Genomic DNA, 26,259 nt, shown 5'->3' on the forward strand with positions numbered 1-26,259 from the left:
ACATCTGTTAGAAATCCAAAGCAGAAGAGATTCAAAGAAAAAGAGGTACCTTCCATGTAGTTCCCAAACAGAAGTTGGGAACTGGTTGGGATCTCATTTGGATCTAGCAATGGGAGTTATGTGTTTTTGGTTTTTTTTAATAGATTTTATTTTATTTTACTTTAAACAACTTTATTTATTTATTTATCAGAGAGAGAACACAAGCAGGGGGAGAGGCAGGTAGAGGGAGAAGTGGGCTCCACACTGAGCAAGGAGACCTATGTGGGGTTCAATCCCAGGACCCTGGGATCATGAGCTGAGTTGAAGGCAGATGCTTAACCATCTGAGCCACCCAGGCATCCGGAGCTGGGAGTTTTCTGTTGCCAGCTCCCCCAAAGTATGGGAAGAGTAGAAAGGATTTTTACTTTAAAGACACAGCACTGGAATTCATAGCACTTCCCTTTCAGTTGTTATTGTGTGTGTGGAATACCCGGCTGCAGTCGCTAGGCAGCTGGGCGAAGTTCCAGAGATTTAAAGCACTTGTCTCTTGCAGAGCTCTTTAGCTTATCTTCAGACTTACCAGCTGGCTCCTCCGCCAGCTCTGACTCTTGGCTTTACTGTTCTTTCTTGCAAACTCATCATCATTTTTTTCACGGTGTTTGCTTTCCTCGTCCTCTGCCCTGCATCTTCTTGCCCTTTTGTCCTTGAACAAGACAGACAGGTCTCTGTCGGAGCCGCTGGTCTATGCCTAACACAGGAGCATCCCTCTAAAAGCCCATTAAGCAAACTACTCTTTTTATTTTTTAAATTTTTTATTTTTTCAGACTTACACATTGTAAGAGGTGTACAGAATGCTTCTATATGCCCTTACCCAGACCCACTAATTCTGTTGTTGTTGTTTTAACATTTCCCCACATTCATTTTCTCCTTCTCTCCTTCTCTCCATATATACTGCTTTTACCTGAACTAAACATTTAGAGTTGGTCGCATATATTCTGAGTTAAGCGTGTCATCTCATGAAGTTATCAAATTCATGAAATTCCCAATTGTTAAAATACTTTAATCCACAATCCATGTTTCAATTTTGTTATTTGTCTCAATAACGTCCTTTTCAGTGTTTGGGTTTTTTTTTTTTTTTTTTTGGTTGTTGTTGTTTGTTTTTGTTTTTTGTGGGTTTTTTTTTCTCTCCCCAGTAAGGATCCAGCTTAGGGTCCTATATTGCATTTCATTGTCAAGTATCTTAATCTTCTTTAATCTGGATTAAATTCCAATTCCAATTCCTCAGCCTTTTGAAATGATGCTTGTGACATTGGCCTTTTTGAAGGATATGGGTCAGTTATTTCTATAGAATTGTCCTTTGTTTGCATTTATCGGATATTTCCTTGCAATTCAATTCAGATTATACCTCTCCAGCAGGACTTCCCCCTTCTCTTGCGGTGCTCATTCCAACAAGCTGATTATTCAGTTATTCTCCAAGGGATCGCAGAACTAATCGCGTATTACAATCAAGGGGGAGATTTTGACACCCTAGGTGCTGAGGTCCTGTGTTAGTAAATGCTGATTCAGTAGGACTGAGGCAGAATTTTAGAACCTGTATCTTTAAAACTCTTCCCAGGTGATTCTGATGTATGCAAGGCCAGGGCTGAGGGCCACAGACTTTCTAGGTCAATTAGCACATCCCCCTTTCTCCTTTGATATCATTTTCCCCTTTCTTTGCTATTTTCCTCTGCTGCATCTAGTAGCCCTTACCTACTCAGGGAAACCAAGGTGCCAGAGAAATCCTGGAGAGTTAAGGAGCACGTGTCAATGCACATGTCTGTTTCATGGTTGCATTTCTATGTATACGATTTATATTGTGACAAAATATGAACATAGTCTTCTGTGCACACAAAATAGAAAGTAATGCAGATCATAATGAAAAGAAAAGCAGGGGAAAGAAAAATCCTTGAGATTTTAAAGCTGGCGGGCTTTAAATTCAAGTGAATTATAGATCCTATTATACTATTGGCACATGGCAATCCCCGTTAGCTGGCAAACGAGAAAATTCTCCATCAGAATTAGGCTTGAATGATGCTAATTTATAAATTCTGGTCTTTAGGAACACATCCCTTCCATAAGATACTACTCCCTAGAATGACCTTTCTGCCCGTCAGCAGTCTCAGAATCTGCTTGTATTGTATCCTGAGCACACTAGAAAATCTAGTAAGAGTCCTTGGTCATGAGGAATGATTAGGGAATGGTTTTAGGGTTCTGTCTTTTTTTTTTTTTTTTTTTTTGTCTTTGTTTTGTTATTTGCTATATCTTTGCACTTCTCCCTTTGGGTAAAGGGGGAGTATTGTCCTCTCTCCAGTTTTGGCCACAGAAGAGTGGTAGCAGCGGGACACCTCCCCTCTAGACTTGAAGTAACACAATAAAGGGGGTTACCCCAGACTTGAGGGAGGCAGGAGGAGGTGGGGATTTTCTGCCTTTACCTCCTTACTTATTTGGAGTCTCACAGCGGACTGTGATCTCTTTGAAGGCCGAATGGAAGGAAGCACAGAACAGTTCAGGCCAGAACAGCACCACAATGGCTATTCATGATGGAGGAAATGCGATACCTCTCCCAGGCCAGGGCAGGGTGGAGAGGAAGGGGGTGTGCCTTCAAACAAGATTCATGGATCTTTAGCACAATCTGAACCAACCGGGAACATTTTTTTTTTTTTTTTTAATCGTGTTCAACATGGTAGCCCTCTCAAGGCATTTTCGTGGAGTGATGTCAGCTTATCTGGTTCTTACAACTCGGTGAAGCAGGCAGGGTGGCAATGATGAAGCAGAAACAAGAAGCTGGTTTAACGGTTATCATGATTGGCTACTTGTCACGTGTGGCCAATGGCCCACGCACTCAATCCAATGGAAATCCTCACATGGCATTACGAGGCAGCATAGCCTTAGTTAGCCTTATTTTAAAGAAGAAGCAATTATGACTCGAGTTGAATAACTAGTAAATGCCACCCTCAGTATTTAAGCCAGGTTCCTGTGACATGGGAGCCCTAGCCCTTACCATTACATCACACCATCTCCATTGTGGTCACATGGCTGAGAGGGGGCGCAGAATGGACTTCTCTTTAGAGTCCACTACTCAAACAACAGATAGAGGCGGGTTAGATTTTGAAGCTAAAGTGAAGTCCAAAGTCGACCCTCTATTCCTTTGGAGACCACTTCATACTGATTCTGCCTCCTGCCCCCCATGGCTCAGGTCCCCCAGGAGACTGACTTCCTGCTGCCTCCAGCCCTGCCCGTCTCACCCTGCCCATGGTGAATGGCTGGACTATGCAGGCACACTTCTGACACCTACATCTGGCTTCATCTGCAAGGGGGCCAGTGCACAAAGACTCAGTTTATCTTAGTGGGGGTGGGATATTGGGAGGCCTGGCTAAGAGTGTGCATGGGGCTGGAATCTAGCCCATGTCCCATTACCATGTTTTGGGCATTCATGGTGGAACTGTCTGGTTGGAAACATCCTTTTCTAATTACCACAAAGACCCTGGGGTCTAGCTGCCATTCCCTATCTGCCCAGGCTCCACTTTAAACAACCCAGCTCCCATACCCTCTGGGAAGGAACAGCAGGAGGCTGTGATTAGATAAATTAATTTCTACTACTTGATTATTGAACTTTTGTAGCATCCTGACCCACCCCCTCATAACACTATTAATATACCCAAGTGCCATCAGTGGTGGGAAACTAAGGCATCTAGAACTCTATGAGGGAGATGTTACTGGTCAGGGACAAGATTTTCTAGGTCAGTGGTTCTTAAACTTCGAGGAATCTGTGTGACTTGGAGGACTTGTTTTTTTTTTTTTTTTTAAGATTTTATTTATTTATTTGACAGAGAGAAATTACAAGTACACTGAGAGGCAGGCAGAGAGAGAGAGAAGGAAGCAGGCTCCCTGCTGAGCAGAGAGCCCGATGTGGGACTCGATCCCAGGACCCTGAGATCATGACCCGAGCCGAAGGCAGCGGCTTAACCCACTGAGCCACCCAGGCGTCCCTGGAGGACTTGTTAAAACAGGGATTTCTGGGTCCTACACCCAGAGTTTGTGATTCAGTAGGTCTAAATTCTGGGTCTGGAGTCCATACTTAGAGAACAACTGATCTAGATATTTCCTAACTCACATGGTAGACAGACTTCAGGTTTCACCAACTTTGTCCCTGTAAAGACACACACGGCCACATAACACTATCATCATGGTAAAGATAACAACACCGGCTAACAGTAACCACAGAGAGGTTTCCAGCACTGCTAGGCACGTGACTGCTGTTAGATGATTTAATTCATGTCCAGGGTAAGGGAAAGAGAGCAATAGAAAGAGAGAGAGGGCGAGTTAATTTTGAAGCAACCTACTGACCCAAGTCTACAACCTTCCAAAGACAGACCCCTCACATTGGCAGGTGAGGATGTGAAGAACGAGGGGAAAAGAAAAAAGTAGGAGAAAATCTGCTCCAAAAGGGTCAACTAGGACAACTTTGCAGTAGCTTTACTAGTAATTGTTTCAAATTATGTCCTCATTGGTATTTGCCTTCATTAACAGGAGTTCTAGGTGAGAGCATAAAGTGAGCATGTGTGCAGGGGTGTGTGTGTGTGTGTGTGTGCACGCGTGCGCGTGCACAACCTTCTTCTTGATCTACCATTTTCCCTCATTTGACCTTGGGCAAGTTTTCAACCTCTTTAAACTTAAGCTATAAGTCTGCAAAATAATAATAATAATTGTAACAAAAACAATAATAAATACCATGATAGATGATTTAATGGCTGTAGTTTCATTCCATTTCAATACGTGTGGCCCTACACAATGCGACTTTGGAGACTTTCCCATCAAATGTGAGGTCTGTTTCCCCTACCCTCAAATCTGACCTGGCCATATTGATCCATGGAATGTGGCAGAAGTGATGTGTGATTCTTGAACCTGGGCCTCAAGAGGTTCCACCTTTGTCTTCTTGCAGAACTCCGCTAAGCCATTATGTAGCCTACCAGATGCATAGAGGTTGTGGAGACGAACAGAGATGCCCCGTCCTGCAGCCAGCACTGACTGCTAGTCATGCAAGGAAGGCTATTGTGAATCTTCTAGTTCAGTTTACCTTCCAAGCTAAACGCACCACGGGGGTAAGCTCAGGTGAGACCAGCAGAGAAACCACCCAACTAATCCACAAAATCATGAGAAATAGTAAATTGTCATTTTGTTAAACTAAGTTTTGGGATGGTTTGTTATGCAGTGATGGAAAATGGATACAAATACCCACCTCCCAGAGTAAATCAAAGTGCTTAGCATAGTTTCTGGCACACAAATCTTAGATGCTATTTTTATCTCCTAGATTCTCTTCTTTGTAGATACTGCACAGTATCTCTTCATGTCTCATTCCTCATAACTCAGAAAGACTGTTGATGAAAGGGAAAGACAAATACATGCCACTTTCCCAGCCCCATGTTCCAACCCCCAAGTCACCCTTTGATTGTGAATCTAGAACACTATGGTCACTGCATAAACATTAGTTAGTAGTAATGACATACATAGCATTTCCAAGCATAAAGTCTCAGTATTTTAGTTCTTATTCTTCTCTAGATTTCTATTTCAGGCTAAGTGTTCTAAATTCTATCTCATGGCTACATGTGATGGGAACCAAAGGAATGACAGATAATTTAATAGTGTCACTAATTAAAATAAAACGTAGGAACTACTGACTATTTCTGGATGAAGACACCATTTCAAAACATGTATTTGAGATCTTCATCAATATGCCTTCCATTTCTGTCCATGTGAGCATGATTACAGGACCCTCATACTGTTGAAGTCTTTTCTACACTGTTAGTAGAGTGCAGGTCCTACACACAGTGATTTTGACTACCTCGTATTATGATTTTATCTATTATTATTCTCCCATCTCCCATAATGTCAGGCAAACAGAAAGCACAAAATAAATGAGTACAAAATTGATGATTGGATTAAAGTGATAAAATACCCAAGTTTCTTTAAAATGTAAGTTTTAGGTAAGAATTGAAATCACTTTCCAACTCTCCATTCCACCCTCTCCCAGTTCCTTCACCTCTCTCCTTCCCACTCTTTGACTTTCTATTAGGTTACTCTATTCTCCTTTAGGTTTAGTTCAGTAATTCCTTTTGCCAGAAGATAGTGCCTGAAACTTTCACACTAGTTTGGCGCCCTGCTTTTCTATTCCATACGAGCCTGTGTATATACCTATTTCCTTCAACACCACAACAGATAGTGAGTTCCTTCAAGGCAACAATTTTGTCATTTATCTTTGTGTCTCAGTGAAAGCTAGCAATAACAGCTATTATTTCCTAAATGCTTACTAAGGACCCAGTGCTATAGTAAGCATTTTAGATGCATTATCTCTCCCACGCCTTGCAAGAGGCTTCAGAGATAGAGGTTCCATTTTATAGATGAGGAAACTGAGGCTTAGAGAGTTTAAGTAATTTGCCAACTCACTGGCTAGTAAGAGGCAGAGTCAGGGGTTTGACTTCAAAGATTGAGTCCTCAACCACTCTGTTCTGACACTAGTTAGGTCCTCAAGAAATGTTTGTTTTGAGTTGATGAACATTTTCTGAAGATATTAAATTGAACAGTCATCAATGTCTCTTCTCCTTCTCATAATTTTCTTGGGGGAAAGTTGAAGGGTGATTAAGAAATGGGGTGGGGAGTGCCTGAGTGGCTCAGTGGATTAAAGCCACTGCCTTCGGCTCCGGTCATGATCTCAGGGTCCTGGGATCGAGCTCTGCATCGGGCTCTCTGCTCAGCGGGGAGTCTGCTTCCCCGCTACTCCTCTGCCTGCCTCTCTGCCTACTTGTGATCTCTGTCTGTCAAATAAATAAAATCTTTAAAAAAAAAAAAAGATGAAATGGGGGGTAGGAATTAAAAAGGAGAAAAAGGAACTGGAGAACTAGCCCCTGAATGAAACACTGTGTTATTATTTATTAAACATATTAAACTCTAGATACACACAAACTTTAAAACGTTAAGACAATAAAAAAGTGCATGACCATGCAACGTGACCATCATACCTGGGCACTGATGGCATCTGGGTCATTTGCTACCTAAGGGGTCAACAATTCTACCCACTTCCCTACCGCTTCAATCGACTCATTTTCCCAGGACTCCATTACATTCTCCTCATTCAATGTCTCTGCACTGTGCTCTGCTCCACTCCACTCCCCACCGTTCCATTTCAGTCCGCTCTCCTCCATTCCGTCCCGTTTCAGCCCATCCCTTTCCTCTATTCCATCCCGTTTCACCCCCTTCCTCTCCTCCATTCCGTCCCGTTTCACCCCCTTCCTCTCCTCCATTCCGTCCCGTTTCACCCCATCCTCTTCATTCCACCCCACTGCACTTCATGCCATCCCACTCTCCCTTCCATTTTGCTTCCTTCCACTCCACACTGTTCTTTCCCTTTCTACAAAAAACTTTATAATGTATCAAGCACTATGTTCAGATGCTAGAGAGGCAAAGCTGAATAAATACAGTTTCTATCTTCCCATTCAGATTTTTCCCGTCCTCACCTGATGACAGACCACTGTAACTCACCGCCCAGTTATACTAAGACAATTCAGAATCATCACAGACCAGGTGCTATCTGATAAAAGAAATAACTGACACATAGTTAAAAAGAATTTCTTTTTAACTGAATTCCAAACAAGTAAGTTGAATAATTTTTTTTCTCTCGTATGCTCTTCCAATTATTGAAATAGAGTACCTTTCCAAATTACTTTCAAAGGACAGGCATTTTACCTCCCAAGTGACTTTTCCTCTCCAAACATCTAACTACAGATATTTATAATTGACTGTTACAGAGTAGATGCTCATGCTAAATCAAACGATGATCTAGCAGAGATGCCTTGACTAAAGCATCGGAGTCATGGAAACTGCAATTTTAGAAACTGCCTTCGGAAGGAGCATAGCTTTTACATACTCACTTCCCAAGACATAGTTAAGATTTTGCGTGAGCTTCAAGGAAAAACTAGGACATGAGTGATGACTTGAGGACTACTTGATATGTAGTCATTCTGGTGCCCCATCCGGAAACTCATAAACATTGCAGTGTATTTCACTTTAGAAAAAGACTAAGAAAAAAACCCCAAAACACTCCCTGCTCTGTATTTACCATGACCTGATCCTGTAAATCCAACTCGGGCACTGGGTCATGTGTGTCCTGTAACACGGTGCTAGGCTGACCCAAGGGCTAGTGTACATGCACCAGAGGTCTGGAGCAGGGCACCCTTGACTCATCCCAGTAGAGCCTGACCACCTCTAGGAGCTCTCTCTGTGTTTGTTTCACAATGGCTTCATGTAAGCAAAAATGGGAAAATATTCTTGCTAAAAGGCAATCCCTGAGTCTTTAGGCATATATGTTTCTATTATAGTTTTTATTCAGTATGTTTCTTATCTGACATACTTTGTATAGATATCAGTATAGTGATATATGATATATATCATATATATAATCTGTGCTTAGTTCTTTTTCTGTACTGATATATATGTATATCATATACACCACATACTTAAAATAGACACTTAATTTTGTGTGTATTAGTTGTGAAAAAATTATATATATATATATATGTATGTATATATGTATATATTTTTTTTCAGATGTAAGTGAATACTCTTACAAACTGATGTTAGAAAATGACATTTTGGCTAAGACACATTCAGCCTAAACAAGAAGGTGCTCCAACAAAAAGCATCCAATTTCAAAGTAAGTGGCAAATCTCACTGACATCCATGGCTAGAAGGGCTCAGGAGCTGGAGGTTTAAGGAGAGTACTGTGCTGATTCATGATGGCAATCCCAAGTACTAGCTTCCTGCTCTCATTTCCTCCCCACTTTCCAAACCCAGACAGGTCTGAAAGCATAATGATCAAACTAGGAGAGGTGGCCAAAAAGCTAGGTAGGAAGTGGGAGATTTTGGTCAAGTTCCCTTTCCCAACTTCAAGCCCAAAGGGATGGGGTGATGGGAGAGGAAAGGCTAACATTTAAATTGAATTCAGAGTTTGGGTTACTTCCTGAAATAAATATGTTTGTTCATGGATTGAGAGTGAATGTTGGGTTTTGCAGTGATATAAGGAGGATCCAGAAAAGTTGTGAAGCCTTCCTAAATTCTACTCAGAGGCAAGGAAAGCACCACTTTTTAGGGAAGATTTATAGTAAAGGAAAAGTGGAGATAAAAACAAAGTTCCACAAGTCCCTCAATGTAGGTCATGTTTGCTTTGTGATTAATAATGTATGTGCTTAGTCGCCAGGAATCATCCAATAGCAAGTTCTGCACAAGGCAAAAGAAAGCACCTAAAATGGGTGTTAAGTCTTATGCATAGTGTTGGACTTCTACTTTCTTACAATTATTTGGTTTCGCAGAGAATGGCTAAACACTGCCAAATGAAACAACAGTTTTTATTTGCCTTTGCAAATTACACTTTTGGAATTATACTATTATTGCCCCTAACGGTGGCCTAGAACCCTAAGTGGTAAGCAGAACTGAAGGGATGAACATTTCAAACTGAAATACTACTTGAGCAGATTCTACCACCGCATGATCACTGCCCCCCAGCCATTGGACCCATCTGTCCCTTTGTGGCTGCTGAGGTGGAATTGCTATGTGACTTAGCGTATTTGATCATAGTCACAAATCAATCATAGATTCCTGAAACTTCCATTGCTTTGTGATTCTTTCCACTCCCTTATGAGCATAAAAGATTGTGACACAGAGGCAAGGGAATCTGCAAGGTACTGCTGTCAAGGTACTACTTCCTGTTTGTAGGTTATGCCCAAGACTGTGAACCCTGACTTTGGTTCAGCAATGTGGCCAACCTACAGGAGTGCGGTTTGACATCTCAGCCTAATTCTCTTTACCTTATAAAGATGTAGAGCATTTAGTTCTATCTCAAAGATTTTTTTCATCACCTTAAATGCATTCATGCATCATTAGCAGCTAGGACACGGAGGACCTAACCACCCACTTGAGCAGTGGCATTGCCAGCCGAGCAAATCTTTTCAAGCAATGGACTTTCTGAGACCCTTCCAAGTCACCCTCCACATCCATTCTCCCCTTACCTGATCTGTGGTGCTGGAGAAGGGCTGAGTAGTCCAGGGAACCCAAGGTGTCTCTGTAATTCCGGTCAGCTGCAGATTGGGGTGTTGCCTCTGTCTGCTGTTGTGGCTGGAGCGTTCTGTTGCACTTCTGGTGAAGGCCTCTGTGGTGTTCCTAATAAGGTGTTCCAGGCTATATGGAACTGCATTTAAAGTAGTGGGGATTTGGGGTGGGGCCGTGTTTCTAGTGCTCCTTACTGAAACGTCTGCTCCCAGGCCAGCTGAGGTAAAGAAAGGACAGTTGCTAAAATTAGCTTCATGTTTTGTGGGTTCTTCACCTAAAAGCAATTTGACTTTAGAAAAAGGAGACATCTCTCATAACAGGGATGTGGATGCACTTCAGTTACATGAAAAATCAAAGGTCTGGGTTACATGAAAAATCAAAGGTCTGGGAGTGTGACGATGCTCATTTGCCCTGTTCAGTCTACCCATCCTTTATCCGTCTATTGATATCCTAGGGTCAGGGCAGATGTGGAGACTGCTACCAGAAATCCCCAGCGGTGTGTAGAAGAGAGAATTAAACGTACTCTATGAGCATTGAGGGAGTCACGAAATTGGCTTCTGGGGGGTCCATGAATCTCGAGAAACTTCCTGCCAGGTCCTGACTATATGTCCATGTATACTTTTCTGCTGTGGGGAACTTTCATTCAACTTCTCAAAGGGGTCATTAAACAAAATACCAGGTTGAGAATCCCAGCTAACAACTTACCTAACGTCGCCATGAAGACTGATGACTCCCAGGAAAATAATGACTTTCTTTTACCACAGTGTAAACTGTTTCTAAACCTAACTGTGTGAGTACCAGATCCTGGGACAGTTGTAGTTTCCAAGCTCCCTGTCTTCTGGAAGGACGGTCAGTTGATTCAAAACTTATGAGCTAATGGGATTAATTTTTAGCTCTACTTTGCAAGACTGAATTGCCTGTACTTAAAGATAATTGATTTATGAATTAGCTTCACCTAGCCGTAGTTTTAAAATGTGCTCTCTATCTGCTGAGACTCTCGCTAATATGAATTCTCATTCAGTAAACGTTGTCCCAGCCAGCATCCTCACAAGACCCCGGGAGATACCAGTGCTGGCCCTGATGGTCTCTGGACCATGCTTTGTGTAACCTAGAGAACAATTGTGTAATATGAAGCCCTAGAAAGGTCTGTAAATTATGGGCTGAGATGGCATGTTTAGATACGCCCATCAACTCCATTATGTGTCATAGCTTCCTGGGATATAAAATCTTGCCCACTTAGATAACCATAACTGAAAAGTTTCTGGTTTACAGACTGACGGAAAAAAGATTTTATTTTTCACTGCTCCTCTAGTGGTTCATTCAACTCTTTCTTCTTCTTTTCTTTCTTTCTTTTTTTTTTTTTTTTTAAGATTTATTTATTTAGGGAAGCTTGGGTGGCTCAGTGGGTTAAGCCTCTGCCTTCGGCTCAGGTCATGATCTCAGGATCCTGGGATCGAGTCCCGCATGGGGGGGGGGGGTCTCTGCTCAGCAGGGAGCCTGCTTCCCTCTCACTCTCTCTGCCTGCCTCTCTGCCTACTTGTGATCTCTCTCTCTCTCTCTCTCTGTCAAATAAATAAATAAATAAAATCTTAAAAAAAACAAGATTTATTTATTTAGAGAGAAAGTGCGAGAGCATGGGGAAGAGGCAGAGAGAGAATGGGAGAGAGAGAAACTCAAGAAGACCCCACCCTGAGCACAGAGCTGACCCGGGCTCCATCTCACGACCCTAAGATCACAAAACCAAGAGTCAGATGTGTAATTGACTGTGCCACCCAGGCGCCCCACAATAATTTCATAAGGAACTACTATGTGCTGTGAAAGTCCCCTGAAGCAGCTATTAAAGTTTTCCTCTCCCTTGTTCTGGTCCACTTTATTGAGCCCTCTTTTGAATCTCATTTATTTCCATTCTGATTTCAATTGACATAATTTATATGATGATGTAGAGGGGGATAAGGCACGAAAAAGAGGATGAAAAGAGAAAAAGTGTTTTCAAAACTTTAGGAAGATGTAAACACCATCAGTTCTCTTAAAGGTTAGTGAAATAATCATGACTATCAAGCACCCTTTTCTTGAGATGGGAAAGGTGATGTAAACCCTGTACGTGGGGTTGCCTGATTTAGCAAATAAAAATACATGATGTCCAGTTAAGTTGGAGTTTGAGATAAAGAACTCATAATTCAGAATAGTTAGTGTATCTCAAATGTACAATATTATAAAGGTTATATTACATATGGCATATTGGGAATATATATATACTAAAGAACGGTCGTATCTGAAATTCAAATGTGATCGAAGGTTCTGTGCTATATCTGACAATCCTACCTGTACATCTACTAGACCTAGACTTTTGATAGATTTTTGGACATTCCCACTAGTTTCTGTATTTTTCCTTCTGAATCTTGTGCTGCTCCCACTGTTATTGTGCCCATGTCACCGCTCTGAACACAGACCAGATTTATTTATCCCTAGGCTGTTTTTTTTACATGACAAACCACTTGTTCTATTAGCAATATTCCTTTATGATAAACTCTAAGAAGCAATCTTAATTTTGCAGTTTTATTTGAATTAGGTGTTAGAATGTTCCTTCAACAGACATTTGCCTGCCATTGGGATGTAAAACTTTCTGTATGTAGCAATTAGTATTTTGGTTATTTTGGGCTTTGGCCAATGCTGATCCTCTGAGTTGACTACCACTTACGACAATTTTAGCTTTCAGACTCTCAAAAATAAATAAATAAATAAAAATTTAATGATGGGTTAGGACAAAAACAAGCTTCCAAATACGTATCATGTAATTATGTGTCTTAGCATGTCAACCTATGCTTGCTCTTCTTCTTCACTAAGGAGCACTTGGTAAGTTCTTATCCTAAGAACTGTTTTTATTAGTCAACTTACATGACTAATTCAATAGATGAAACAGGACTCTCCCAAAATTAGGTAAGTGATGAAAACACTCTTGCAATTTCTTCTCTGAATAACATAGCTTCTTACCATTACATGCAGCTTTGGAACATATTTTGGAAAAATTTTCAGTCTTCTGTAATTGTCTTTAATTAACCTTCTAAATATATTTTAAAACACTCCAAATTAAACAAGTCCATTTTCCATTTCAGGCCACTACCTTTTTTCCAAAGAAAGAACCTACAGAATATCCAAGGTCTGTACCCCCTCATTTTGTGACTGTGTTTTTAACTTGTGCTATTTAAGAAGCAGGAAAGAAACTTTAGTCTTAACATTCAATTTCCAAATTCTGTGCATTTTAAAGCAGTGGTCTGCAAACTCTGGTAGGCATCAGAATCCCCTTTGGAGCTTCTTAGAATATTAAAGCCTTGGGGCGCCTGGGTGGCTCAGTGGGTTAAAGCCTCTGCCTTTGGCTCAGGTCGTGATCCCAGGGTCCTGGCATCGAGCCCCACATCGGGCTCTCTGCTCCACGGGGAGCCTGCTTCCTCCTCTCTCTCTCTGCCTGCCTCTCTGCCTACTTGTGATCTCTGTCTGTAAATAAATAAATAAGTAAAGTCTTAAAAAAAAAAAAGAATATTGAAGCCTTGGCCTTTCAGTAGATTTGGTGTGGGATCCAGCATCTACATGTCTAAGTTTCTCAGTGATTGTAATATATCTCTAACTATAAGGTTTTATCTATATACATGATATGAGCCAAACTGAATTCTATTCATTCTTTACATGGGTAATGAAGGGTTTTAAAGTAAATGGGAGGAGAGAAAATCCATTACAGAAATACTAAGGCAACCAAAATACATTAATCTTTTCATCTCCTGAACTCTGTTGAAATGGGTGCTATGAAATTATATGAAAAATAGTAGATCCTTGGATATTTTGGTATCTACAAAGTCTTCTGATGTTCTTTAAAAAGATATATACATTTTACAGTTCATGAAAGAGCAAGATGTGTTTTGACACACTCAAGGAAAAGTTCTTACACAATGGAACAATATGTTGAAGCTATTTTTAAAAAGCTTTATTGTACCATTGCTACCACATTGTTTCCACATTATACATAATTCCTCTTAGAGCACAATTCAAGATAAGGGACACCATCCCGGGTTTGATTTAAAAGATTTTAGCATGGAACTTGTAAATAGCTCATCTATAAGATGACTTGCAATGACTGTACCATATCAGCACCATATTTTGAAAATATATTTTTGAAAAGAAATACATATTTTAGTTTATTAGTTAGTCTATGAATTAGCTCAGATATGATTCATGATAGAAATGTCATTTTTGTATAATGATAATAAAAATACACGATTTGTCAGTTCCCCTCCCTTGAATGACACAAATAACTTTCAGGCATGTTGAAAACCGAATAACTTGAACAGAACTCATTTTGGAGATAGAAAATTTTGACTATATTGGGACTAGCTTTTCCGTAGGAAGATGCCAAATATAATATGCCTTTTAAAAGCAGGGAAATAATGTGGAAAAGATGTAAGAAGTGAAACAGAAGATGCATTAGAAAAAAGATGATTTACGTATATATATATAATACATTAACTATATTAAACAAGATTGGGCTAGAATAAATATGAAGTGAAATGTATGTGAATTATGAGTTTAGATAGTTTATAGAAGTGTTAAAAAGAATAACATTTCAGAAAATGCCTTCAGTTTGTACATAAAACAAACATGGTACATATTTAAAATTTGAGAAAGTAAACCAGAAGGTGAAAATTTTGTGAAAAAGAGACACCAAAGATGGAGAATTTGCAAACAGTGGGAGACAGCAAACAAATCAGAAGTCACTAGAATTTCTTTGACTTAGAATATTCAAAAAATATTTTACAGACTTAAAAAAGATCCAAGATTAGAAATAAAGTAAAATTACAAATGGAAGTTAACAAAGCATAGAAGGACATCAAAACAGAGCACAGTAAAAACTTTAAATTAAAAAAATAAATGAAAAACTGATTAAGCAATACTTTTTAAAGGCCAATTACTACTCAGCTACTATACTATGAGTTGCACTAGGAAGATGCGCCTGGTGTATCCTGATGTCCCATGTTTTCTTTTGGGACATGCCTGTCTATTAGATGGTGGGTAGAAGGAAATTAGGCTGGCTGGAAGAGGAAGAATGGCTTTTAAATTCATCACTACCAGGCTGTGGGAGAGGGATGTTGAAGCAGGTGCTATTTTACCAGGGTCAACAAAAAGGGAGATGGAGAGTGCGTGAATAACTTGGTGTGCCCATGGCTTATTTGTCCATCAGGCAAAATAGGCACAGTGCCTAGGGCCCATGATATTATAGGGGCTACAAAATCCTTTAAATTCTTGAAAATTAAAAAAAAAAAAAAAGAACTTTCAGAGTCAAAGAAAATGTTTGCTTAAGATTTTTTTTTCATACAATAGGAAAAAATGAGGATTTGGAGGCCCATGAAAATTGACTGAATTATTTAATTCATTAATTTATTTTAATGGTGGGAGGGGCCCACAAAGACATAAGAGCCCAGGGCTCATGAAAGTCAGATGTAGCCATGGGTGTGCCCTGATGAATTCATGACATGGTGTAGGGTGAAAATGGTTGGGGTGGGCGGGGGAGGTGCAGGAGTCCGGGGGCTCTGGAAGCTGTGCTGGATATTTTTCAATTATCACATAAATCATGTATCAGTAATCAATGATCATACGATTTTCAATGTCACATAAATCAATGGTCGATTGCAAGGCCCATGTTTTTATAATCATGCAAGGAGAAAACAAAGCCTAACATGGCCATGATAGCCAGTTTGGTCAAAGTAGGGTCTATATGCACAAAAGACACTGTGTTTGGTTTTGTTTTTCCCCTTACACCCTCTTTATTTACAAGCATTCCCAGCAATCACTAAAGGAAACAGCTTCTATTAAAACTCTTTCTCCCAAGAGTATATATGATTGCTTCCCTATTACAGTGCTTATGGGTTTTATTCCTTCACCCACATAACTATAATTAAACAATTACTTTAATCAGCAGTTAGAGCAAGTCTGGCAGCAAAACAGTTTACTTCAGCAGTGAAATCTCTTCAAGTGATTTCACTAGCTCAGTCATGTTAGGGACCTTTGAAACTATGTCTGCAAAAATTTTCCTGCCCTTAGGTAAGTGTAAGATTTGAACGAGTGGACTTATAGTAAGTGCTAAGTAAGGGCTGGTTGGTTAGCCGACATCCTACATAAAATACATACAATGTCTCTCTCCATATAGTACAAAACACCCGAGTGAAATTAACTATTTTATTTATTTATTTTTAAAGATTTATTTATTTTTTTGAAAGAGAGAGTGAGACCAGGGGGAAGGGCAGAGGTAGAACGAGACAAGCAGACTCCCCTTGAGCACGGAGCTCAACTTGGGGCTCAATCTCAGGACCCTGAGATTATGACATGAGCCGAAATCAAGAGTCTGACGCTTAGCCACCTAAGCCACCCCAGTGCCCCGAAAATAACTCTTTTAGAAAGCCACCTAACTGGTTATAAGCAGGCATCCTTTGGAAAAAGTATCCAAGTGATGGCTGGAATTTTGCATCCTTCATCTAGAAGATGTTGCTATGTTTAATTTGTCAAGTAGAGATTTGGACCTCAGAATGCATTTTTATTCCTAAAGTAACTATCTTTTTAAAAATTTAAATGTGTCTATAAAATTGCAATATTATTGAATAGAACAGATTTTTTCCTTATTCTTTTTGCATGATTGATAACTGGTTTGTGTAAGTTTACAGAAGAAGACTCTGAAATTATATACTAGGGATTTCTTTTTTTTTTTTTTTAAGATTTTATTTATTTATTTGACAGACAGAGATCACAAGTAGACAGAAAGAGAGGAGGAAGCAGGCTCCCTGCTGAGCAGACAGCCCAATGCGGGGCTGGATCTCAGGACCCTGGGGTCATGACCTGAGCTGAAGGCAGAGACTTTAATCCACTGAGCCACCCAGGCACCCCTGAAAAGCCACCCAGGTACCCCTGAAATTATATACTAGGGATTTCTAAAAATTATGCTCTTAGTATAGCGATTCCAAGGATGTAGCTATACAAGTTAACGCAGATACATCTGAGGAAAAATTGAAAAAGTCTGTCAGTCACCTTTTTGTTTTATTGACGCATGGCTAAAGGTAAAGTTGTTTCCAAAGAGCTGGATATCTGGCACATGATTGACAAAAGAATATAGGGAGAGAATGCATTTTTTTTTTCAATTTTTAGCCAGTTATGTCAGCATGTTGGAGATGTTTTTATTATTGCTATTATGACTCAGAATAATAACTATAAGGGTCTAATTTTATAAATTGAGTATAAAATGTTGATTTTCCTTTTTCTTTTTTTCAAGATTTTATTTATTTATTTGAAATAAAGAGAGAGAAAGAGAGAGACAGCTCTGGCAGGGGAGGGGTTGGAGGGAGAGGGAGAAGCAGCCTCCCCACTGAGCAGGGAGCCCAACAACAACAAAATTATGCTACCAGATTATCATATTTCGTTATCAAAGCTTTTAAAAAGGACATTTGGAGTCATCCATTGCAAAAATCTGAGTGTCATTTAATTTTTCACAATGGGTTCTCTAGCAAATCAATGAGCTTTCATGCTATGGGTCAACTAATACCATTCTGTATCTTTAATCAACGGTAAGTTTGGCATAGACCAGAAAAACATCTGTTAGCTCATAATAGTGTTAAAACCAACTAAAAAATATAAATGTATTCAAGTGTAAGGTTTTTTTGGTATCATAATTGTGCAAATTTTCATTCTGCTTTTTTCTAGAAGTACATTTTTCTTCCAGCCAACATGATTGGGCATGTTTTGGATACAGTTTTGGATACGTTCAGAGGCTAACTGTAAATGGTCTATTTCATCCACTTACTTTTGAAGTAAAGTCCATCATTGGACATGTTGTGCAGGAAGGTCAAAGGAAATCATTTTTCCCCTTTAATTATCTTCTATCTTGAAGAACTCTTCGCTGATCCATGTCTACTTTTTTAAAAGTTCCAATGAAACTTTCTTCTAAATAAGGTTCTATTGGGGGCTGCGGAAGAGTCTTACTTCTTGTGTTTAACGGTACAACAAGAATATTTATAATGTTTCTGTATTGTTTAGGACAGTTCACTGGTCACTCAGTGAACTATAGGAAAAGAAATGTACAAACTGATGTCATGTGCTGTATATTCTCTGATAAATTTGAATTTTCTAACTGACTTTATCATTTTTACCTTATTCTCTTAGTTAGAAGTTTTATAAGCTAAGGACTATACAGTCAACTTCTATTGTAGAAGAGTCACTGCATTCATCTAGCATGCAATTAAGTACGTATTTCATTTATGAAATGAACGAGAGACAGAAAACCATCCAAGGATCAGCATGGTGAAAAGACTCATATAAGCCCCCAAAATAAACATGTCATAAAAAAAAGATATAAAAAATACAGTGAATGTTGATCCCCAAATGGGGTTATGGATCAAAATTATCTTAGTAACTTTAAAAAAAAAAAATCAAGTATTAGCCCAAATTTCTTAAAACTGAATCTTGAAGGTGGTAGGAAAGAAGAAATGATGGTGATGGGTTCCTTCCCTGCCCCAGGTGATTCTTACGTAGTCCACTGGGCAAAATTCTGTGGTTAAGCATTTGGAAAACAGTGTATGATGGAATATATATGGGACAAGGAATTAAGAAATTTAGGTTCTAATCAGACCTCTGCCACCAATTAAGCTGGGTTAATTCACTTGACCTTGGTAAATTTCTGTCTCCTCAATGATGGGCTTCATTTCTAGATAATATCTTCAGTGATTTATAAGGTCTGCTTGTACCTAATATATAATGATTCTATTAGTTTTATCTTTCATGACTTCCTAAAGCAAATCTCTACTACAGGAGTAAATAAGCAATAAAATGTCTAAGTAAAACAGAAAATTAAGGGTCACCTGGGTGGCTCAGTCAGTGAAGTGTCAGCCTCTTGACTTTGGCTTAGGTCATGATCTCAGGATCCTGGGATCAGCCCTAAGTTGGGCTCCCTGTTCAGCAGAGAGTCTGCTTCTCTTTCTCCCTCTGCCCCTCCCCTTGCTTGTACACACTCTCTCTCATTCTCTCTCTCAGATAAATAAGCAAAATCTTAAGAAAAAAGAAAATTGGGCTGTATCCACAAATAAAAAGAAAATTGGGCTGTATCCACAAATAAAATCCGCTGTATCCACAAATAAAAAGAAAATTGGGCTGTATCCACAAATAAAATCCGCAGCACAAGACTGAACTGTGTGCTGTACCAGGAGCTTCTGCACATGTATGCAAGTTTTTTTTTTAAGATTTTATTCATTTACCTGACAGGCAGAGATCACAAGTGGGCAGAGAGGCAGGCAGAGGGAGAGGGGAGAAAGCAGGCTCCCCGCTGAGCAGAGAGCCCGACGCGGGACTCGATCCTAGGACCCCGAGATCATGACCCAAGCTGAAGGCAGAGGCCCAACCCACTGAGCCACCCAGGCGCCCCACGTATGCAAGTTTTTACTTGTATCTGTCACCTAGATTATATCCATCAGTGGTCAACAAGTTAGAAAACCCTGTGGCTACACATCAATTCTTACCATTTCAAAAGTCTGAGACCTCTTGTACCTCTAAACATTAGTACAAGAGATTTGCAAATGTGCAATGTATTTTCCCATCTTGCCAGTCTTCTCAAACACCATTCTGATGATCTACTAGTCCCTCCTAATCAGAGAATAGAAGCGTCTACATCAGCATAATTAATAATTTCTTCATCATTGGCTTTAGTCATTACATATGTACACTATGTACACTATGTACATTACATATGTACACTATGTACATAAATCCCTGATTTATACCGTTACATTGAATGGTATCTAACCCAAGTGTCAACAGTGTGGTACAAAAAAGAAACCCAAGAAATATTAGTTTAACTAATAAAAGCAGCAAGGAAAGAAGGGAAGAGAAAGTAAGAGGTATAAGGAAAGATGTTGGGCTTATTTAATGAGAATAATGAAACTTTCCACGTCAGTAGGAGCTACATGATCCATTTCCAATAACTTATGAATCTCCCATGGGCATTGAGTTGAGGTAAGCAGACATCCTTTTAATGTGAAACAAAACAAACGTAATGTAACATTGAGCAGAAAAACGTTCAGAATCGATTCCAAAAAGGAGAGCTCACCTTTTTTTAAGCAGAGGCTTCCATTGACTGGTTTTCCCTCCTGGTTGATATCTATTTTCATCCAGCTATGGAGGTATTTCCTGTCCTTCTTGACCACTACCTTGGAGCCTTGTTTCTTGAGAAAGAGAGCGGTATTTTCCACCTCAAGGAACCCTTCCTGCTCATGGCAAGTCCATCGGGGTGCCTGGGAGCAGTGGGTAGAGATAGCTGATAGGGAAGGGCCACGAGAGTTGGAGATGCCCAGGCACAGAGCAGATTTAACATGAAGGAGTTTTCCATCCTCAGTCCACATCCACTGCTGGTTCTGGCTGGTCGCATCACACAAACCCACGACCACTCTCTTATTTTTGGAAAGGCACTCTTGCTTATGGACATGGACAATCTGAAACCCCTCTGGAAGATGAGAGACTCGTAAGGTAGTGTGTAGAAAATTATAAGGCCCATCAGAAAGCAAAACAACCCACTCACAAATCAGCCAAATGACAATATAAGGCTGACTCATCGTTTGTTATTGCTATCGTTCCAAGAGAATATTCCCAGATTCAAAACATAGGATTTAGAATCCCAAGGCTGACAATATCAAAATGTCATACTTTGCTCCCTTTCTTTTACTATCACATGCCTGAGGGAAGAAAACACACTCCCACTGAAATAATGAAAGGATTTGTGGAAAAGACACGAACCAATTAAGAGAACACGGTGTGATACTTGAACCCAGTCAGTTAAATATGCTGCTGTCTAACCATTTCTAGTCTTTCCATCTCATCACCATCCCCCTCTCTAAAAAGCCCCCCCTTTCCAATTCTGAACTTACCACTGTAGTATTTGTATACACATTGCATCGTTTGAATACATGTTTAAAAATTAGATGTATTTATCCAAAACCAAAATAAAACAAATTTTCCCACCCGTCTAAACCTTCTTAGCTATTAGCAACCAAAGAAGGTATTGATGATTACAAACACCATTTTTTACAGTCCTGGAGAGAAGCATTTCTCTATATTGTGACAATACAATACCTACGACTTCCCTTCGATAAATAATAGACCAAAAAACATCAGCATTTGTCAACATAAAAAAATTAAACATCCAATTGTTAAACATCAGTATTAAAAAGTGAAATATTCAGACTCAGAAATCATATTCTGAACTTTTACCTAATTTGCTCAGCTCTCTCATGAAAATATTCAGAACTTCCTTCCAAATAACAACTTCCAAATAAAACACACCACAGTTCTTCACCTCCTATAGTTACATCTCCTCAGACTTTCTTTAACACACACACAAAACAAACTTATAACCTGATAAGGAAAAAACATGGAGAATGCCACAGACTGTTACACAATCATCAAAACTTCTCCTCAAGGTGCTTTACTCTGTGCTATAAAGATGCCATTTCAGGAGCAGCCCGAGGCATTTGGAGGACATGTGGAGACCATTTGTTTTCTTTTAGGGAGAAATCTCAACGGTGTGGACAGAGCTGGCTCCTTTTATTCCTCCTCCTCATCGTCTTTGGTTAAACTGCCATGGAGACCTGGCTCCATTTCCGCCCTAGCTCAGACATTTTTCAAAGGACAGAGACTCCTCTGCTGGCTGGTGGAGAAAACACCACAAGAGAGAGGGAAGCCCACTCACCTGAATTCCCAAAGATCAAGCAGGTAAGAAGCGCCATGTAAAATTCAGCCTCCATTTTCCACTTAACAACTGTTCATGCTTTGCTTGGGGGGGAAAAAAAATCTCCCAGATAAGAGAAGCAAAGACTAGGAAGGAAATGTGCCTTCATGGTGGGGGAAAAAGTCAGTGACGAGCACTTCCTCCTATTGAATTGTTTGGGGAAGTTTTACACCAGTGTCCTTTTGTCTGTTTCCTTAGAAAGAAGGGATTATGATTACCTCTCCTATTTTATGGAGAAAAAATCCTGCCCTCCCAGAGGAGAATAAAACTTGTAAGTTTTCTCCTGCATCCCTGTGGCCCATAACGACTTCTTAACCTCAAGAGGGAAGAAAGGAATTGCAGTCTTAGGTAACTGAATGTTCCTAAAAAATTACATCTCTTCAGGTGATGTTGATTCTGCTGAATAAACACAAGGCATGTAATTTATGAGGGTCTATGACAAGTGACATAAAGACATAAACATGTACTGTTTGTCTAATGATATGCTGGGAGTCTATTGAGGAAAACCACATAATGATGGCACTTCTAGATCATTATTCCTCAAGTGATGACAATATTACATTGCGAGATAGTTATCTCTGCTGAGGCGGAGACCAAAATTCAACCCATCTCATTATCTATTCCAGGCTTCCCCCAAAAGAGAATAGCTTCTTTCCAATAGAGGGGAGGAAAAAAAGCATATGCTTTACTCAATACTTAGTATTAAGAGTAGTTTATTGGCAGTATGAAACAAAGTCAACATAGCTGCATTAAAAATTCATACTTGAGCGGAACATCTAGTGTTTGCTGAGTGCATTTTTTTAAAACGTTATTTGTCTCTTGAGGATGAAAACCTTTCAGAAATTTAAGAATATCCAAGGCAGCATCCTTTTGAAGAACTTCTGGGAGCGGGACAGGTTACTTCATTCCCAAAGGCATCTGCCTTTTTTGGGGGGCAGGGAGAGATTCTAGGTAGACAGAATATTCAAAAATTCCTTCTTAGTAAAAGAGAGACAGGTATTTAAAATTCTGGATACATCATTGTTGCTACAAATTTGTTTTTCCCTTTTAAAGTAAAATGACTCACAATGTAGAAATACAGTGGCTGGAGTTCTGGAGCAGAAACCATCTCCATGTCCAATAATAGAGATTAAATACATACACACCCAGTGACAATCATTGTGCTCTGTAATTGATTGACAGGAGGTACTGATAAATACACATTTCATAGGTAATATTATCAAGACACATTTCCATATAAAATAGTACTGCTTTTGATTTTTTTTTTTTTTTTCAAAAACAAGGACTTATTAGTTAAAAATCCATTATCAATCACTTGTGACCTTGACGGCAAGATTCTGGTAACTGAGAAAGGTAATAGCACTTAAAACAGGAACAGTTTAACAGCTAACAGTCCATTCACAAGACAGGTTTTGCAAACATTAAAGCATCTAAACACACAATAATAATGTCTTCAGCAGCTCTTCCAGTTGTTATCTGATGACATATGTCACTGAGGATTTCATAACATACATTCTGGGTGGCAGGTAGTCAATACGGACAAACAGAATCCTCCTTAGCTGTGGAAGAAGTCTATCATACCTCCCTCAGCACAGGACCTTCAGCATAATTTAGGGGAGGCTTACAAACGCATTTGTATACACAAAGGGCTGCCGATCTGTAATTGTTGCCATGTTCCATGATCCGTGCCACAGCTCGGCTTCGGGACTTCGCTTTCCTTCCACGGCAGGAAGCTCCTTCTAGAAGCCTCGGGTGGGTAATTGGTTAACTACCCCTAGAGCTGGAGGGTCTGGTAAATCTTCAGAGAATCACTGGACAGTTTCTGCCGAGAGTCTGCTCTCATACAGGCACAGAGCGTGGTGCACGAATTCATACTGCTCACTAGTTTGGACCATTCCGCCCCTATAAGGATGAGAGAATACAAGAACTTCTTACTGCTAATATCCTGCAGTCTTAAGTCACAGAGACCACATCCAAGCTGGGGTATTACGACAAAGAACAGTTGACCTGCTGATTCTTTGGTGATGCCTCTTACCTCCAGTGTCCAAATGACCCAACTGGTGAGCCTCCTATGCTAATGTACAGAGAGGGGTTACCACAGTGCCCAGGAATCACTAGACATTTGATTAATTTTATCTACATACCATTACTGGGGAAGCAGTACTGCCTATTGGTTAAATACTTAGACTTTGGAACCACCGGCTGAGTTGAAATCCCTCCTGTACCATTTCTTAGCTGTGTGCTTCTTGCACAGGTTGGTCTTAAAATCATCCTTAAGCATTCTACGGTTTTAATGTTATTATAAATATTGGTTTTGATTTTACCTTTAATCGTTCATTGCTACGAAATAAAAATCTTTGTTGTTTCAGTTTCCTCCTCTGTTCAAGTGGGATAACAACAGTACCCATTGCCAGGATTCCTGGCAGGTGTTAAAGGAATTCCCGGACCTGAAGTGTAAGTATCAGGTGTCTCTCATTCACCTCATGTTAAAATGGTGTATGCACTTGGTTTAAAATTGAAGTTGGTTTACCGACCAAAACTCAGCTGTGAAGTGTTGCTCTTTGTACAAGTAAAAAGAAGTAAGATCTGTGAATGGTCTATTTGAGTATGTGATAGGGAAATGGCCTTAGTCTTTTTTTTTTTTTCATTAACATATAATGTATTATTTGCTCCGGGGGTACAGGTCTGTGAATCGTCAGGCTTACATACTTCACAGCACATCACCACATCACTCAACACATCACTCTTCCCAATGTCCATCACCCAACCACCCAACCTTAGTCTTTAGGTGTGGTATGCTGGGTATCTAAACACAATAGTGGGCGGGCCCTTAAATGAGTTGGGGAAAAAGGAATTGACTCTTGCTTTTTTCCCCTTTGTTATCATCATTATCATCTCTGGTTACTCAGAGGTACCTTTTGTTACTGGATTAATAGAAGGCCGCTCCTCATTCCACATTTGTAGATAAAGTAGATATATCCTATTTTGCTCTTTATAATAAGGGTTATTTACTTGGCAAAGGTACCCACAGTGGTATAAATGTTACTTACAGCTCATGCTCACTGCGTAACTGAAACACTATTAGGAGTCTCTGTGACTGTGTGATTATACAACTCATTTTGAAATTACGTTTTGGGGGGTGCCTGGGTGGCTCAGAGGGTTAAGCCTCTGCTTTCGGCGCAGGTCATGATCTCAGGGTCCTGGGGTCGAGCCCCGCATCAGGCTTTCTGCTCAGTGAGAGTCTGCTTCCTCCTCTCTCTCTCTCTGCCTGCCTCTCTGCCTACTTGTGATCTCTGTCTATCAAATAAATAAATAAAATCTTAAAAAAAAAATACATTTTGGCCACTTCTCCCTAGTGGTTGTTGCTATCATTCAAAATAATTCTTTCTAGACCGTGTAAGTACTCAACTTAAAACAAGATAGATTGTTTTGCTGGAACGTGATTTCTGGTTGATGGTAATAATTAAGACCGAGCTTATGTCTGTCAACCTCTATAAATATAAGCTTACAAGATATTAGGATATTAAGCCTTTACCCTTCTAAACTAAGCAGAGATGTTAAGTTAGTAAGATTTCATCCTTCCAAATTGAACTCAGCAGCTTGAGATGATGCCACAGTGATGTGTTTGGCAAGGAAAAAAGGTAAATTTTAGGGACAGCAACTTAATGGCCGAAGTATTCATCAGTCTTTTCCCTCCCAACTAGACATTTTGTTGTACGCAAGGCAACTTTCTGGCTCATTTGTTCCTTGGTCATGAGTTGGCAACTTATGGAGGACGTGGCAGTTCTTCTTAGCTGGATGGGAACTTCTGAGCACTCCTAAAACCACAGCAGGTGTCCGAAAGATGCACGCTTTGACTGTGAACCTTAAGAGATCCAGCCACAGAAAATATTAGGGCAGCTCGAGGGAGCTGGCCTCACAAAGCTCAGAGAACCATCTTTGGTTCTTTAGGTCTTCTCCTTTGAATTGCTAATGGTACGAGAAACCTTATACGTGCTCCATCTCCTGGACTCTAGGCTCTGAATTCCCTCACCAATTACTTCACTTTGAAGTAAACTCTTGCCTTTCTTGTCTCTTCTGGTGGGCACTGGTATTTATGTGTCCAACTGGTGCATGAACAAAGACATAGCCCAAGCTTTCATACCCATGTAACCCCCAAATGGGTCACCGGTGTATTTTCTTCCTTGGAGTATATTTTCTCTGACGTTCTGTTACCTACCTCAAGGATGTTTCACCCAAAAAACATGGGGAAAAGAGGGAAACAAACCGATCAGTTATAGGCTAGCAAAATTCTTGGGAGTCTGAAGGCTTATGGAAGGTGTGTGAGAAATTGTTACTTC

General features: G+C 39.9%; 2 protein-coding genes across 5 annotated transcripts in view; both read right to left on the reverse strand.

Annotated features, from left to right (window-relative positions):
* The window catches only part of PTPRB (protein tyrosine phosphatase receptor type B), a 116,017-nt gene extending 94,017 nt beyond the window's left edge, over positions 1-22,000 (reverse strand). The window contains exons 1-3 of the mRNA XM_004752439.3: positions 21,881-22,000; positions 20,246-20,638; positions 10,077-10,333 (exon numbers count right to left, since the gene is read on the reverse strand). Coding sequence (XP_004752496.1) covers positions 10,077-10,333; positions 20,246-20,638; positions 21,881-21,935 — 705 coding nt within the window. The 5' untranslated portion in view covers positions 21,936-22,000. The remainder of the gene's footprint in view (positions 1-10,076; positions 10,334-20,245; positions 20,639-21,880) is intronic.
* A 615-nt stretch (positions 22,001-22,615) lies between these two features.
* The window catches only part of PTPRR (protein tyrosine phosphatase receptor type R), a 240,454-nt gene continuing 236,810 nt past the window's right edge, over positions 22,616-26,259 (reverse strand). For all 4 annotated transcript variants that reach the window (XM_004752436.3, XM_004752437.3, XM_004752438.3 and 1 more), the window contains one exon: positions 22,616-23,821. In XM_004752436.3, the coding sequence (XP_004752493.2) occupies positions 23,728-23,821 (94 nt within the window). In that variant the 3' untranslated portion in view covers positions 22,616-23,727. The remainder of the gene's footprint in view (positions 23,822-26,259) is intronic.

The sequence above is a fragment of the Mustela putorius genome, unplaced genomic scaffold (genome assembly GCF_011764305.1).
Source record: "Mustela putorius furo isolate JIRA1106 unplaced genomic scaffold, ASM1176430v1.1 tig00537227_pilon_pilon_pilon, whole genome shotgun sequence".
Classification (NCBI taxonomy): Eukaryota; Metazoa; Chordata; class Mammalia; order Carnivora; family Mustelidae; genus Mustela; species Mustela putorius.